At 42.0% G+C, this 18,014-nt stretch overlaps 1 protein-coding gene across 1 annotated transcript in view; it reads right to left on the bottom strand.

Annotated features, from left to right (window-relative positions):
* Positions 1 to 18,014, bottom strand: part of LOC117362637 (zinc metalloproteinase-disintegrin-like VLAIP-A) — a 173,284-nt gene that overhangs the window by 134,262 nt on the left and 21,008 nt on the right. Inside the window, exons 2-3 of the mRNA XM_033949347.1 lie at positions 10,103 to 10,191; positions 5,853 to 5,929 (exon numbers count right to left, since the gene is read on the bottom strand). Coding sequence (XP_033805238.1) covers positions 5,853 to 5,929; positions 10,103 to 10,191 — 166 coding nt within the window. The remainder of the gene's footprint in view (positions 1 to 5,852; positions 5,930 to 10,102; positions 10,192 to 18,014) is intronic.

Here is an 18,014-nt window from a genome sequence, read left to right as displayed (position 1 = left end):
ATGCATGAAATAGATTTGTATAGAATAAGAACATAAGAATTGCCATACTGAGACGGACCAGAAGTCCATCAAGCCACGTATCCTGTTTCCAGCAGTGGCCAACCCAGGTCCCAAGTACATAGCTAGATCCCAAGTAGCAAAACAGATTCTATGCTGCTTATCCTAGGAATAAGCAGTGGATTTCCCCAAGCCATCTCCATAATGGCCTATGGACTTCTCTTTTAGGAAATTATCCAAACCTTTTTTAAACCCCGCTAACTGATTTTACAACATTCTATGGACCTCTTTTAGGAAATTATGGGCTTCTATATATGCAAATTAATCTCATGCATATTGCTTCCAGGAAATGGCTGAGATGCACTTTCTTAGACCATAGGATTACCGTACTTTTCGCTCCATAAGACACACTTTTTTCCCCCATCCCTCCTCCTGCTGCTCACAGAACTGAGCCCAGTACCGTGACCCAGAAAGAAAACTCTCCTTTCATGCAACAGGAAGGAGGGGGAGCGCAGACTCCTAAGGCAAGGGGGTGCCGAGTCCTGCACATAGGTGATCAGCAGCTAGCAGGGTTAAAGCGCTCGCGACTCTGTGGCACTCGGGACCCCCAGTCCCAGTAGGATCTGTGTAGCAAGCATGCCCCATTTTGCATACCCGAAGCGGAACATTCAATGCCCACCATGCAGACGCTGCCACGCCACAACCAGTTCTGCTAGTGCTATCCCTCCACTTCCGGCTCAGTGCCAACTACCGACCGGCCCTAGCCACCGACCCATGCAAATTAATTAGTCATCTACACAGCTGTTGGAGAAAGAACAAGTCAGCTCCCACACAGGCAACTAAATACAACTTCAGAAAACCCATCGTTAATTGGAAGTATGAAAGCGTGTGGCCTTCCCACAGTCCTCCAAGAGCTGTTTACTAAGGGAGCGGCACTTCATTTATGCTGCAGTGCTGGGGAGGAAGTGAGGTTTTCTAGTGCTTCCTGCATCTGAGTGTGAATGTTGGCAGATTTGCATGGTGTTTGTTTTCTTAAATGCTGCTGAAACTAGAGCAGTAGTTTAGGGATGCCTAATGGAGAGGGTAGTCTTGCTGCACCATTGGGAGGTGGAAGGGGGAACGGGGAGATGCATCTCTCTTTCTCTCTTCCTTGCAAGAACTGACAGCAGCCATTCAGGCAGCAGCGCAGGACCAGGCAGGCGCGCAAAAAGCTCGCACCTGCCTTGTTCGCCGCTCTGCCTCTCACTGCTACAGCCCTCTAGTGAGGTAAGCGCAGGGATTACAAACAGATACAGGAGGGGAGGGGAGTGCCCTGCCTACCTGCCTGCCAGCCACTATGCCTGCCTGCCCAGTGCTCTGTCTCCTGTCTGCCAGCCACTATGCCTGCCTGCCCTATGCCCTGTCCCTACCTGCCTGCCAGCCACTATGCCTGTCTGCCCTGTGCTCTGTCCTGGCCTACCACAAGACCACCAGAGGGGGACAGGGTACAGAGCCTGGCAGGGAGGGTGCAGAGCTTGGCAAGAAGTGTGGGGTTGGGTGCATAGCCTGTCAGGGAGAATTTGGTTCAGAGTGTTTTTTTTCTTGTTTTCCTCCTCTAAATCTAGGGTGTGTCTTATGGTCGGGTGCGTCTTATGGAGTGAAAAATACGGTATTTCTTTGTATGAGTACATTGTGAGGCTAGGATGACACAGCTGTAGATCTCTGCAATCCGAGATCATGCAACATCACACATTAACTTGGAAGCCAGAAGAAAAGGAGTGATGGAGTTGACATTGAGTTGAAAACACTGAGACTCCTATATTTTTAGCCAGTGAAGAAAGAATTATTTATTTATTGTGAAGGGAGCCTCATTATAAAGAGAGATTCATATCTTGAGCATATAAAGAACTGAGCATTAATCTTATCAGAAATGTGGTGTTTCCTTTTACCTGGTCAGAGTAAAACCTGAAGCAAAAAAAGCGCTGTGTGCCTGAACAGCCATGGGGAAGTTGCAGGATTGATTCAGCCTCTCCCCCAACAATGACGCTGCTCTCTTCTCACTGGTTGTTTTTAAAACATTGGGGGGATTCTACAAGGGGGGGGGGTGCTGAAAAGTTCTCAGCCCAACCAACCAACTTCCTAAATTATTTTGACACTAGCTGAAAAGAGTAGTAGTTAATTAAATGCCAATTTGCAGAAACAAAATTCAATGTCTTAACATTGAGCATTGATTGAACCATATCCACGTCATTCTCTTGGTCGTGCTGAGAACGTTTCATCACATCCTCGTAATGCAACAGGAGCAAGTCAGTTTGCTTGATAGAAGGAAGCAAGGTAGATTTTTTTTTTTTTTTTAAAGAGTTGAGCTGAGAGGCTCACAAAACTTTTAGTTCCTGAATCCAGGAGTTTCAGAACTCAGTTTGAGCAACCACAGAACTCCAAATAAAGAAAAGGATTTTTCCCTAAAGCGGAGAAGAGCTCCTTTGAAATCACAGTAAAACATTTTTTCACCAATTTGAAGCCAGAAGCTCTAAAAGAGAGACTTTCCTACAAGCTTTTCATCAGTAACCCAAGGTAAAAAGAAGTAAATCTTTCTCTAAGATGACAGCAAGAGAGAAACTATCATTTGAAAAGAAAACAGAAATAGGGGAAGACCAAAAAAAGCAAACATGGGAGTTAAAGAATGATCCATGCCAAGTTTATTGTAAAAAAAAAAAAATAAAATGTGGAGAAACAGGTCTGCATTAAACAAATCCCCAAAGACAAAAAGAGTTAAGAGCATAAGAATAGCCATACTGGATCTGACCAATGGTTCATCTGACCCAATTTTCTGTTTCCAATAGTGATCAATCCAGATCAGAAGTACCTGGCAGAAACCCAAATAGTCCATGTTACTAATCTCAAGGCAAGCAGTAACTTCCCCCATGTCTATCTTAATAGCAGAATAGCAGAACTGAAAACTTCTGGGGCTTAACTTCTGACGCAGGTGGTTATGCCGAAACATAGCACCATGTTGAGGTCTTCCATTGAACTCCTTTTCTATTTTTGTTGGTCTTCTTGCTTTCTTTTTCTACTTTTTTTTGGCTGGGACTTTCCGAAAATACAGTTTGAACCATTCAACCTATGGAGGATTTTTTTTTGAAACATGGATGTGCAAAAGGTGATTTCAACTTGTATCATATGGTGACTGGAACTGCTAATAATGTGCATTTTACACCACTTTATTTTTAATTTAGGGAAGGCAGCATATCAAATTAAGTAAACCATAATTCATCTCAAGCAAAGTGACTGTTTCAGTTGTCAGGGTCTTGCGGTGTCTGAGTAAATGGAGCCAATGTTTCAGCCATCATTCTGTGGCTTTCTTCAAGATATGGTCTGCAGTTTGTCTTTATATGTAGTGAGTTCTCAGACCTGATTGGTTGGGGTTTGAGGTGGGTGGTTTCTTCAGGAAGGAAGGAGATTGGCCATAAATTTGAGGAAACCACCCACATAAAACCCCAGCCAATCAGGTTCTGAACAACCAGAAAGAGAATGATATGGATATGGTTCAATCTGAAACAATGTCAAAACATAGAATTTTGTTTCTGCAAATTGGCACTTAACGAAATAACACTCTTTTCAGCTACAATGGTAAAATGACGCTCAGAATTTAGGAGGTTGGTTGGTTGGGCTGAACTTTTCAGCACCCCCTCATACCAATCATGACATCAAGAGTGGAAGTCTAAGGGAACATTCTACAGGAACTGCCTAGCATAACTATAACATCTCTACCATATTGCTTCAGGCTCCAACTGAACGGTGTGCACACCCTGAAAAGGTTTTACTCATTTGTATGCCTTTTCTTTCAGCCTTTTTGGCTGCCTGTGTTACAAGACTGGTATATCACTATCTATAGGAAGCTGATCTTAATGCTTTCTAGATCATTATATTTAATTACCGGTATCTGTTTATATTCTTGCCAGTAAGTCATAGAAACATGATGGCAGATAAAGGCCAAATGGCCCATCCAGTTTACCCGTTTGCAGTAACCATTATCTCTTCCTCACTCTAAGAGATCCCACATGCCTATCCCACGCTTTCTTGAATTCAGACACAGTTTTGTCTCCACCACCTCTTCTGGGCAACCATTCCATGCATCTAACACCCTTTCTGTAAAAAAAAAAATATTTCCTTAGCTTACTCCTGAGCTTATCACCGCTTAACTTCAACCTATGCCCTCTCATTTCAGAGCTTTCTTTTATGTTATTGTTTACAATGAAGTTCATTAGTAAATTAATAATAATAATGATGATGATAATCATAATAATAACTTTATTTTTCTATACCGCCATAGTCAAGCAACTTCTAGACAGTTCACATTGAAAGAAGGCTGGACAGTCAGCGACTAACAAGAAGCCTAAAATAGAAAAGTTACATACTAAATTGGAGTTCCATGGGTAAAGAATACATGAAAATTGGAGCTTCCTGAGAGATTGAAATAGCGTTTACAGAGGGGAATATAGTAAAGTTGTAAAACCGCTTAGATAACCTTGATAGGCGGTATATAAAATCCTAATAAACTTGAAACTTAAACTTGAAACTTGTTGAATTCAAATTGGTGTCTGTTATAATTTGGAGTGCAAGGGGTTTGTCGACAGAGCTCAGGATGCTGCTATATGCTGTGATACCAGTGTACATACAGGTCCCAGAGCCCTGATTCCAGGTATAGATAGTGTGACCATAAGCTCCAGAAAAAAGGGGACGGATTGAGACATCCGGGTTTTACTTCCATTGAAAGCAACCAAGATGTCTCAATCTGTTCTCCTTACTTCCATTGCTTTCAATGGAAGTAAAACCCGGATGTCTCAATCCGTCCCCTTTTTTCTGGAGCCATATGGTCACACTAGGTATAGAAGAACTTAATCCCACAAACCCCAACTATTCATACCTGAACGTGTACTAAGACCTACCTCCTACAGTGCATAATCAGTCACAGGGCTAATAAAAGAGGGGGGGGGCCTCTGGGGATACACAATATAAGCAAAGTAAAATTATTACACAAGGTTTTGACATGTAAATTCTAGCTATTGTCGGTTTCAGGGCCCAGAGTTGATATGCTAAAAGTTACAAGAGTTCATGTCCACTTGTTTTCTATGCAATCGCTTATCCCGTAGATGCTGATAATCGTGAGATATTTGTCAATTTCTAGCCAATATCAGATCAGTGTTGTAATATTGCAAGATAAGGGCGTAGTTAATCTAATGTTTTGTTACCTATCTGGAAGTTTAAAAGCTGATATATAAATCTGTGGATTGTCCATCCATCATGTGGAATGCAAACAGAACGCTCTTAGGCCCTCTTTTACAAAGGTGCGCTAAGCGTTTTAGCGCACATTTAGCACATGCTAAATTAATGTGTGTGCTAACGCGTCCATAGGATAACATGCACGCGTTAGCGTTTAGCGCGTATGTAGCGCACACTAAAAAGCATAGCGCACCTTAGTAAAAGAGGTTGGGTTAGTTTTTGCTATTGTGTCTTTCTGTACAATAGCTGCTCTTTTTAAAGTGTCCTATTTTTTTCCAGGAAGTATACTGAATGTCAGCAGACACAGGTTTGGTTGCTAAGCTTAAATGTTAGGAAATGTTCTTTTCTAAGGAGGAACGGCTATATAAGTAGAAAGGATATTTTTTTTTCATTGATGTAGCAGAAACTCCCCCACAAAATGATTAAACTAATATAGGTCAGGTTTCCTGGCTTAAAGCAAAACAGTCACATGATCTTCATGATTCCAAAGCACATGATAATATGATCAGAAGAGAGTGGTTAATGCTTACAACATCTATTAACCAGTACTCTGAGCCCGGTATAACTAAATGATAAAAATAAAATAAACTTACACTGATTTTTCAAGATGAAGCACAAATGGATTCCCTTGCACATTAAGTCCATACTGCACAATGTCTGGATAACTGCTCTGAAAAAAATATTTCTAAAATGTGGTTAAACTGTGGAAAACCTAATAAAAAGCACTATTTACTTTGATTTATCATTATACTGATCAACTTTATACAGTGATGACAAGAAAAATGTTACTCATATTTTGTGGCCCTTTATTTTCAAATAGAAAATTCTGCCACTTGTGGAATAATTATGTCCTCTTGCAGTCCATAAGTTCAATATTATTTTTTCTTGAAATTTTATTTGAAGGACTGCGCAAATATGACTTTCATTTGTAGAATGAGCTTAAAACCAGAGGTGATGCAAGAATTTTGCCAACAAAAATGTGCATCAGTCCTACAGGATACGTTTTGGATTTCCTGTAGATCTGAGGGAAACATGTTAGTTGACTTCCACAAATTGGCCACATCAGTATTGATGTTTCAATAACTCCCCTGGGAGCCATGTGATGGATTTCATTGGTGGTTCTGGTAAAATTAGAAAGGTTTATCAGAACTTTAACCAGACAAAAATCAGTTTCGTTCTGGGCGGCAGGACTGAGCTTTTTTGGTGGGGCAGTGGGGATCGGTGGTATAGCTAGAAGTACAATTTTAGGTAGGCCTAAGCCCAATGTAGGTGAGCACATATTGCTTTCCCTCCCCTCCCCTTGCTTTTTGCCCTCTCTCCTAAGGTAACCCCTAACTGAAATAACAATTTCTGAATTGGTAGGGTTTCCCAAGCCTCTCTAGCTGAAGTAGTCCTTTTCCAGTGACCAGAACAATCCTATATGCTCTGCAGTCAGTGGCAATATCCATGGGCCACTACCACGCCAGCCACCTGGCTCATGCTGGTTTTGCAAATGTGCAAAAACCAAGTATGTGCAGGGAGCCAGTGCTATTGACTGCAGAGAGTAGAGGAGTTCCAGCTGTCAGTAGAGGACCTCTTCAGCTGGTGGGGCTTGGGGATCCCTGCCAGTCATAGCAAGGAGGCTGAAATTTTGGGTGGACCCAGCCCATTGGTAGATACGCTACTGTTGACACTGCCTTTAGTTTTCATTGACCTAGTCCATTGGCACCTGACTGCGAGGGCTTGACTACAAAGTTTAGAGGTCATGGCCCATTCAGGCCCAATCTGATTACATTCCTGGACTAAAGCCCCCCATATTTCAGAGGTACTTAGCCAGAAAGGAATGCAGAGCCACAGAGACATAGAAGCATATTTCCTTCCTCTTGTATTGTACAAAATACAATCATACATCTTAAAGGACATGCTTATTCCAAAGTTGATGTAGTTCATTAGTAAAGAGAAAATAACATTATTTTTTCTATCTATTCTTCTCATCCCCCTTCTCAATCTGATTCCTTGTTCTCCCCTCCTTACCCAGGGTTTACCCCAGAGCCTGCTCTCCCTCCCTTCATCCCAGATTCCTCGTCTCCCCACTCAAACCCCACTCAAAAGTTACTGCTCAACTCCCATCTATACACTCCTAATCTTTGATTCTCCATTTTTCTCCTAAAGGGTATATTTTTCTGCTCTCCATCCCAATTGCTGAGGTTCTGCTCTCCCATAGTCCCAACTCAATCTCTGCTCATCAATTATCCAATTCCTGAGTCCTTCCCCAACTGGGGCTGATTTTTCTCTCTTCTGTGTTTCCCTTTTTCTATGCCATAAAATCCCAGATTCCATATCCAGACTGTTGCAGACGCTGAGAAAGGCAGATACTTTTATGTCTTCAAAACCGGAGTATTTATGGAAGTTTAATAAACTTTATATATCAAACAGAACCTAAATAATTGCTTTGCTAAGCAAACAAGAACGGTGGAATAAGGAAGCTCTTTACTCTTGGTAATCTGTCCATTGGTAATAGGGCAAGGAAACTATTCTGTGTAATATTTCCTTAGGGGATGTAAATGGAAAAATTGTTTTCCCCATTAGTAGGTTGACTCTTGCCAGCTGATTCAACTGTTGATGATTTATTGATACTGCTCACATCTTTTTAAAAAAGTGATCTGTCTGTCTTCACATGTGCTGCCACATTGGTCCAGGAGAAAATTAGAGTCTTGGGCCACTGTGACACATTTTTAAAGGAGCAACACGAAAGATATGGTAGCACATGACCAAATGAGGGAAATTTTAAAAGCAGGGATAGAGCGATGGCCTCCAACAAACAAGTTCCAGCAGAGAAAGGTCATCACATCTACCCTAGTGAAGAAAAGCCAAAATAAAAGATTCAACATGTAGCTGTGTTTTGGCAGCTACTCCGCCTGCTTCAGGAGTCAACTAATCTTTTTATACTTGGTTCAATGAGACGCCGACACAGCCTTTTAAAAATTGAACCTGCAGGTCTTCGATAACATCCTTATGCCTTGGTTTTTGTTATTACTTGACTATTTGAAAGTAAGGAAGCCCAGCAGTACCCGTGTATAAAAAGATTAGTTGACTCCTGAAGCAGGCGGAGTGCCTGCTGAAACACAATAGGTGTAGCGCCCGTTCCAATTACTAAAATTTAGGCGCAGCCATTTACACCAACTAAAACCTAGTGCAAATGCCCACACCTAATTTAGGTATGGATCAGGCATATTCTTTAACAGTATGCATAAGTTCTAGGAACTTGTCGCACCCCTTTTTGGGATCCACATAGTAGAATTTAGTGCAATTAGTGCCGCTCAGCACCGTTTATAGAATCTGGCCCTTTGCATTTGCAGATGGCAAAACTGACACAGAGTGCTTTAGCACATCCTGTGTTAGGCCATTTTTGTTGTGTCAAGTGCGTGGAAACGCCTACCGCAACTTAGTGAAAGGGTCTTATAAAGACCTGTTTTCTAAAGTGTGTCAAAATTGTGCAACTCAGCCCTTAGAAGCAGTTTTTTGGATAGACCCATAATTAACTTGGATAGGCCCTTCCACCCTCCCTCTCCTGGAGATATGAAAAAAAAAAAATCTAGCATCTCTCAAATCCGTGGTCTTCCGGCATCTACCCTACTATCTCCAAACCCCGTCCCTCCCTAGTGTACTTTACAGGCATCCCCAGCACTAATAGAGATTCATTTTTGCTTCGGTTGCTGGCCTCAGGCTTCCCTCTGTAGCATCCCATCCTTGCTGATATCACTTCCTGTTTCCTGTCTGGCAGGCCATGGCAAAGGGAAGCCTGGGGGGGGGGGGGGGAGGGTCAGTGCTGGCAGCAAAAATGAATCGATGCAGGCACCAGGGATGCCTGTAAAGTACTCCAGGGAGGGATGGGGTTTGGAGATAAGAGAGTAGATGCCAGGAGGCCTCAGAGTTAAGAGGAAGAGAGAGCTTTGTGGTGCCATTGCTGGGTAGGCCTTAGCCAAGAATGGGTGGTATACAGCTAATTACGTGATAGCAGTGTCAGAATCACTATTGTCTCTGACTAGATACCAGGGAATCCCCAGTTAGAGATGGAGGGTGGGAGATAACTGATGAATGTTGGGAGGGGAATGAGAGAAGGGCAAAGGATACTTGATGAATGTTGGGCTTTAGCGAACCTTGCAGGCCGCTCTCCAACTCGGTAGCACGTTCCCTCTGACGCGATCCCGTGCATCAGAGGGAACGTGCTACCGAGGCTGGAGAGCGGCCTGCAAGGTTCGCTAAAGCCGGCCACCATCGCAGGCTGCTCTTTACAGGAGGATCAGCAGCGTGAGAGGAGCCGCCGCCGGCACTTTTAAAGCTTAAAACAAAAACCTTCGGCCGCAGCAGGCCAGCCCACGGGAAGGGAAGGGGGAGGGGCCGAACAGAGCAGGACAGCTCAGGTAAGAGAAGGGAATGGGGGGTGGGGGAAAATGCTGCTACTACTTCACAGGGACCTGGAGGGGAAGGGAAATATCACTGCTGCTTCTGCAAAGGAAAGTGTGGGGGGGGGGGGAGACAGAAAGAAATACAGACAGACAAAGGAGGCCAGGGAGAGAGACAGACAGAAATAAAGACAGACAGGGGACCAGAGAGACAGGCAGAAAAAAAGACAGACAGACAAAGGGTGCCAGGGAGAGAGAGAGAGAGAGAGCGAGAGAGAGAAATAGCAGGAGGGAGAGAGACAGAAAGAAAGGAAGAAAGAGACAGGAGCAGGGAGAGAGACATAAATAAAGAAAGACAGACAGGCATATATTCTAGCACCCGTTAATGTAACGGGCTTAAACACTAGTACTCTATATATACCTTATCTAAACATACAACAAAAATTGTTAGCATTTACCTTTGTGTCTCTTTTATGCACAGAGTGGAGTTTCTTAGGGTACACCACTTCATATTGCGCTACATCAGGCAATGGATCTAAGGCACTGGCTGCAATAGAAGGAGAGTTATTAGAAAAGAATGCAACACAGTTTAGGAATTTTGAGCATTTCATGTTCAGAACATGATTCAACTGGGATTCAAGTTGGATTTCTTCTTTTTTTAAAAAATCTTTATTCATTTTACATCTTACAAGTGTAGCAATAAATAACAGTTAAAATTGAATACAATACTTGAATCTCTATCATATTCAACATTAAAATTTTAACCCAATCCCTTCCAATCCAACCATAACCTATGCGTTCACAAAGCTCATATACAATATTCTTTATTATTGATCTAAATATTTAATAAAATTATAAAATCCCTCCCCCCACCCCTTCCTTCTTTGTATAGCAATTGCTCTTTCCATTTTATAGATGTGACATAATGAATTCCACCAGAAGCAATAATTGAGTCTATTCCAGATCTTCCAATTAAATGTGATGTGTTGTATGGCAACTCCTGTCATGATCAATAAAAGCTTATTATTGTTTGATGAAATTTGACTCTGCGTCCTCATTGATATTCCAAATAGAATTGTATCATAAGATAATGCCACATGGTTCTCCAATAAACAATTTATATGACTCCAAATAGATTTCCAAAAGGCTAAGATAAAGGGACAATAAAATAATAAATGATCTAGAGTCCCTACTTCGAGATTACAATGCCAGCATCTATTAGACTTAGAACTATTCAACTTTTGCAATCTTACTGGGGTCCAAAAAGCTCTATGTAAGGGAAAAAACCAAGTTTGTCAATGGTCAAGGAATGAGGGACAACAAAACAGCAATTCTGCTTTCTTGGAGCAAGCAATACTGTGACCATGTGGCACACTATTCTTTAATGAAAATCCCAGTGGCCAATGGTGGCCCTAGGAGACCTCTGGGGTGGCCCTCATTGTCTTTGTTTTGTTTTCATCTATTTTGCCTCTCTACACCGGCTCAGGACATAAAGGGGAATGAGGTTGGGGTGGGGGGAACAGCCACATGCCTGTAGGATAAGGCTTTTCTCAGTAGATTAAAAAGAATGCATCTGCAAATTTAATCACCTCACTCATCATTCCAATTTCCAGATCATTTATAAATAAGTTAAATAGCACCGGTCCTAGTACAGATCCCTGCGGCACTCCACTATTTACCCTCCTCTATTGGGAAAAATGGCCATTTAACTCTACCCTTTGTTTTCTGCCTGATAATTCCGATTCCACAACTGAATATTGCCTCCTATCCCCTGACTCTTTAATTTTCTCAGGAGCATCTCACAAGGAACTTTGGCAAAAGCTTTCTGAAAATTTAGATACACTACATCAGCTGTCTCACCTTTATCCACATGTTTATTCACACCTTCAAAGAAGTCAAGCAAATTGGTGAAGTAAGAGCTCTCTTGGCTGAGCATGCTGCTGCTGCTGCTCCTTGTGGCCTTGGGCAAGTCATTAAACCTTCTAGCGCCCCAGGTATAAAACATAGGGCTCCTTTTACTAAACTGTGGTAGAGGTTACTACCGTGGGCCAGCGAGGTAAATGCTCCAACGCTCATATAAATTATATGAGCGTCAGAGCATTTATCTCACTGGCCCGCAGTTTAGTAAAGCCCAACATTAGGTTGTGAGCCCACTAGGGACAGAGAAAATACCTGCACATAGTACTAAGTTTTATATATGGCGCTCAAAAAATCAGCTCAAAAAAAAAAGCACTATTCTATTAGCTGCACCTAAAGTTAGCGTGGTTTATATATTAGCACTTGTGCCTGGGAGCCATGACTAAATTTAGACATGGCAATTTGCACCAAGGAAAGCATGGTGCAAATGCGTGTGAATAAATTATGCACATAACCGAAAGTAATGCCTCAGAGCCCCCCATGATCTGCGCTTTTCCACAGCCCTTTTTTGACTCACCTCTAAAATTTAGGCGCATACCTTGTAATTCATTTTAATTAACACCAGTAGTTGCTTTTTAAGAAGCCAATTGACACTGATTAGCTTGTTATTCAATTGAATTGCACATCTAATTTGAGTATGCGACACAAATTGCACTTGCAATTTTTAATGTTTTTTTAATACAATTTGGGGAATAATGTGTACAGCACTACATACAACTAGTAGCACTCTAGAAGTGATTAGTAATAATAGTAACATCATTTTCATAACTATCAAAATATATTATTTCTGCGAGACATAATAGCAAAAGTTCAGGAGTGTCATATGGCAGCAGACTAGTACATAAAACACTGTGTAAAAAATATATATATTCCATGTTTGCTTGCACTATTTGCCTAGGTTATATGCATATAAACCTAAGCATTACCTTTTCCAACAATGGCCAATCCAGTTCCAAGCACCCAACAAGATGTTTTGCTGCTTATCCTAGACCAGGGGTGAGCAACTCCGGTCCTTGAGGACCGGAATCCAGTCAGGTTGTCAGGATTTCCCCAATTAATATGCATTGAAAGCAGTGTATGCAAATAGATCTCATGCACATTATTTGATGAATTCAAGTTTAATATTTGGACAAGTGAAATTTTTTATATGAATTTTTAATAAGGTGGGAAGGATAGTTAGAAATATTTATTAGTATTAAGTTATATGAATTGAGTAATTGATTGTGAGTTGCAATACATTTTTAGTATGTAATAAATTTTAAATAATTATAATTAAAGTAATAATCATATAGCTCTTTTTGGTGAATGAATTGATGCATATTCATTGGGGAAATCCTGAAAACCCGACTGGATTCTGGCCCTCAAGGACCGGAGGTGCCCACTCCTGTCCTAGACATAAGTAGTGGATTTTCCCAAGTCTATTGTAATAACGGCTTATAGGCTTTTCTTTTAGGAAACTGTCCAAAATATTGACTGTGCTAAACTAACTGCTTTTACCACATTGTCAGGCAACAAGGTCCAGAGTTTAATTACATGTTGAGAGAAAACATATTTTCTTTGATTTGTTTAAATTTACAGTATTACTTAGTAGCTTCAGTGCACGGAAAGCGTAAACAAGCATTCACATCTTTCCATTCATACCCTTTCCAGAAACTTTAAAAGATGAGGTGGAATAGCCATCATCCTAAAAGACCACTTTAACTTCCAGACCATAGACTTCAAATCAACTGAAGACCTAGAAATCCTATCCTGCAATATCACAAAATACGACCTGACCACCAACCTGAACACTATACTGTTCTATATCCCGCCCAACAGATGGAACAATGCTAATGAAAAGTTTTACGAATTTCTCCTCCTTAATACCTCCAAAGACAAACACAACCTGCTACTCAGTGACATCAACCTCCACCTAGAGCATGAAGACACCCCAATATTCAAAGAACTATTTTCCTTCTTAACATCCCTGGGATTCTCCATTCCCCCACTACCATCACCCACCAGAAAGGGCACCACCTAGACTTAATCTCCTTCTCATCTAAAGACCCTCACTCTTCACTCATCAGCCTAGCTAACGTTATCTGGAATGACATCATTTGGTCGGACCACCTGAGAGCCAACTTCCAAATACTGTGGTCCAACCCACACACCAACAGATCAACAAAACACAGAAAAGACAACCCAGCAACATACTTCAGACCCACCCTCAGTCCTATTGAATTCTGGTGCCATTTTAAACTACTATCCAACCCAGACTCAGAAAATGACTTCAACACAACTTGGAACACCATCAGCAATCAAATCCTAGACAAAATTGCTCCTCTAAAAAAGGCAAAAAATACGATACATAATTGACGAGTGGTACGACGCAGACCTAGCTATAATCAAAAGAAAAGCACGTCAACTTGAAAGAATTTGGAACAAATCGAAGATGTAAAAGGATAAAGCAACATGGAAATCCACAATCCATGAATACAAAAGAATCTCCAAGGAAAAACGACGCAACTTTTACTCCAACAAAATAGAATCCTCCACAACCAAAATCAAAGAACTCTTCAAACTAATCAACTCACTATTCCCCTCCAGGGATTCAAAACAAAGTTAGACAAGTTCCTGCTGAGCCAAAACATACACAGGTAAGGCTAGACTCAGTTAGGGCACTGGTCTTTGACCTAAGGGCCACCATGGGAGCGGACTGCTGGGCACAATGGACCACTGGTCAGACCCAGCAGTGGCAATTCTTATGTTCTTATAACCCTCCTCCACTCAACTGCCAACTGCTGAGAACTTTGCACATTTCTTCAAGTCAAAAGTTCTCAATCTTAGAACCTCCTTCCAAAACATCCCACCCAGCCCCCCTCCACCAACCCCTCCCCCCCTCAATCTGACTCAGTCCCAGCAGACATGATCTGGAACCACTTCGAAATTCCTAACTGGTTCCTATTTCTCCAGCTCTATAATAAATACGCCAAAACCTTCTGCCGCCTAGATAACTGCCCATCCATCATCATAAGATCAGCACCCTTCAAGGCCATGCTCCATGACTGGATCCCTCAACTAATGGCAAATGACGAATTCCCAATCAACCTTGGCCACATCCTTATCACACCGATTATAAAGAACTGCAAAGACCCCATATCCACAACTTCCAACTACAGACCTGTAGCCATCATCCCCTTCTTCACCAAACTTATCAAGAAACTGAGGCTAATCCAGAACACGTCTGTTTGACTAATCTTTGGCCTGAAAAAATCTGAACATCTCTTGCTGACACTGGCCCGGCCTCAACAATCTATAACTTGGGCGCTTGAGCTCCTGGACGAATTCCATCTTTTTTCTGGCCTTACCTTGAACAGACAAAAATCCCTAGTTCTCCCTCTGCAAGGGCAGGTCAGAAACTCTTGGATTGGGCCCTTCCCTTTAGAGTGGGCTTCGGCACCTTTACGTTACCTTGGGGTGCTGATCCCGCAAGACTTATCTCAGTTATATACACTCAACGTTGCACCGTTGCTTACGCGTACGGGACAGAGGCTCCGGGCCTGGCGCTCCTATCCTTTAACTCTTTTGGGTAAAATAGCCTTATACAATATGATGATTATCCCCCAGTGGTTGTACCTTTTACAGACTTTACCTTTGCTACTGCAGCGTCGACACCTTCGGGTGTTACATAAAATCCTCTCCAGCTACTTATGGGGTGGTAAACGTTCCCGGATTCCCCTCAAAACTCTTTCTTTGCCCATAGCTCAGGGGGGTCTGGGGTTGTTACATTTGGGACGAATGAATGTTGCTTGTCAACTCCGTCATCTGAATGATTGGTTTTGCGGGACTTCCTATTTTTCAGCAACTGAGGTAGAATGCCTTGCATATGCCCCATTTCACTTTAGTTATCTTATACATGTCCCTCACTTACCTTTGCGTACTCATCGCTATGGGGATTTCCTTCTATTTCCGGTGCGTAAAATCTGGAAACAAGTATGCACCCAATTGCACATCCGGTTTGATGTGACGCCGTGTCTGCCCATTTTTGGTAATGGGGATTTCCCTGCAGGTTTAAGTTGGGGCGCCTCTTCCTCGAGGAGACGGAATGGTGTGTTTTATCTGTCTCAAATTTTGACACCCGATGGCACGTTGCAACCTTTCCAGTGGCTGATAGACTCCCACCTATTATCTGCCAAGGATTGGTTCAGTTATGGTCAACTCTTACATTATGTGCAGTCTCTCCCTCAACAAGCTTTAACAGAGGATGTGCAGGACAAACTAACCAAATCTTTTGGCTTAACCACTCAGGAGCCCATCTCGCTTCGATTCCACCATCGTTTTCTTCAAGAACTGGCCGGGGAGCTGGACTATGCTGCCTTAGCACGTTCTTGGACTCTGGATTTACAAGTTTCAGTGACCGCAACTATGTTAAAACGGAGTTTTAAATTGGGATCCACTGTTTCGGTTGCTGCGGTGGAGAGAGAACAATATTACAAGTTTCTGGTGCGAGCCTACTTTGCTCCTGTACGCGCCTATAGAGCAAGTCTTAGCTCCTCAGCGTGCTGTCCTAAGTGTCATGCTCCTAGGGCTACCCTTGGACACATGTTTTGGCTATGCCCTGGCATAAGGGCCTACTGGCGGCGCATTGGTCTCCTGATTCAGACTCTTTGGAATTGCTCATGGACTCCCACAGTTACTTTTCTTTTTACCTTGAAATTTTCTTTGGTACCGGTTCGGCTGGGCATGTCTGCCTTTGTACGACAAGTCATCTTTATAGGTATAAAAACTATCTTACAATGCTGGTTGTCTCCGCAAACACCAACTGTTTCTCACTGGCGGATTCAGATGATCTACTTGGTGGGTTACAAGCGTCAGGCCATTCCTGATCTTCACTCTAAGCGGGGTGCTTTATTTCTTCAATGTTGGAGGCCTTTTTGTTCTACTATGTCACCCACAGTGCGAGCACGTTTCCTGGACTGATATTGACTTGTTGTTTATTGCAGTGACTGTTTATTCCTTTGGGAGGGGTGGGGGGGAGGGGGGGAGAGGGGGGTTGGTTTTGGGGGTGAGGTTTGTGCATTGCATATTATTTAGCTTCTATTTGTACGCAGGTGTATTTTGAAAATTTAATAAAACAGATTTAAACATAAAAAAAAAAAAAAAAAAATCTGAACACATCACCCCATATTACAAGAAACTTCACTGGCTACCCATCGGGGTCAGAATATTCTTCAAATTCGGCTGCCTCTGCAACATGACTCTATTCGGCACCGCTCCCACCTACCTCCTGAAACACTTCATCCTACTGGACAAACTCCGCTTCCAATGAGGAACGCTTCTGTTTACATTCCCCTCCCCCAAAGGATGCCGATTCAAAAGATTCCTCAACAGGATTCTCACCTTCCAAGCAGGGATATGGAACAACACCCTGAGCAACCTAATCCTGAATTCACTAACATACAACACATTCAGAAAATCACTAAAAACACACTTATTCAACAAATTTTCTGAACCTCTAAAATGGTTCAACACACATCTCTTCTTACACGTTCCCCCTGCCACCCACTACACTCCCCAACCATATAACTGCCCACTTACCCCTTTCCAAGCCCAACCGATGTCAACTCACTGTTTTCAATACCTCTTATTGTACACTATCTCGAAATGAAAGTTATGACGGGATAATAATAAAGCTATTATTATTATCTTAAAGACCTCTATCATATCTCCCTTTAGCCATCTCTTCTCCAAGCTGAAGATCCTTACCATTTTTAGCCTTTCCTCATAAAGAAGTCGTCCAATCCCTTTTATCATTTTTGAGATGCAATGACTAAACCCGTCTTTTACAAAGGTGAGCTAAGCTTTTTAGCACATGCTAAATATTAGTACGTGCTAAATACGTGAAACAGTTAGTGCATGTGTTTATTTAGTGCACGCTAAATTCACGCTAAAATGCTTAACACGCTTTTGTAAATGAGGGCCTAAGTTGGAAAGCCTGTCCTATAACACCTTGTGCTAAAACAGTAAGAATAGCTATCTCCCCTTCACCATTAAACCAAGGAGCATCAGTAAAAATTTTATCACTATCTACCGCCTGAAAATTCAAATCTGCACTCCTCTCAAAAATGTGACCTATGTCTTGGTGCCTCCCAAAGAAAAGTATTCATTTTTCTCTAAGGGCTATTCCTCATTTTATATTATACCTAATTCAGTTTGCCACCTCCCAAATATATTTATTGCATGTTCTCAGTAAGAAAGAATACATAAGATTTTGCTGAGGTATGTGGCAGTCACTAATATTTTCTGATATCATAACCATTGTCCTTTGGTGGTACTGATACTCAGTCTTAGTGGAGACCTACACATCAATGTGAAATATTATTAAAAGTGTATTAGACTCCTTCAGTATTATACACAGTTACTTCCTATCTGGAACTGACTGGAAAGCAAATGCATAAGGGATTTGGATTCCTC

This window comes from Geotrypetes seraphini, chromosome 6, assembly GCF_902459505.1.
Source record: "Geotrypetes seraphini chromosome 6, aGeoSer1.1, whole genome shotgun sequence".
In the NCBI taxonomy this organism is placed as follows: domain Eukaryota; kingdom Metazoa; phylum Chordata; class Amphibia; order Gymnophiona; family Dermophiidae; genus Geotrypetes; species Geotrypetes seraphini.
Note: the sequence above shows the minus strand (reverse complement) of the source record. Positions and strands in the feature narration are given on the sequence as shown.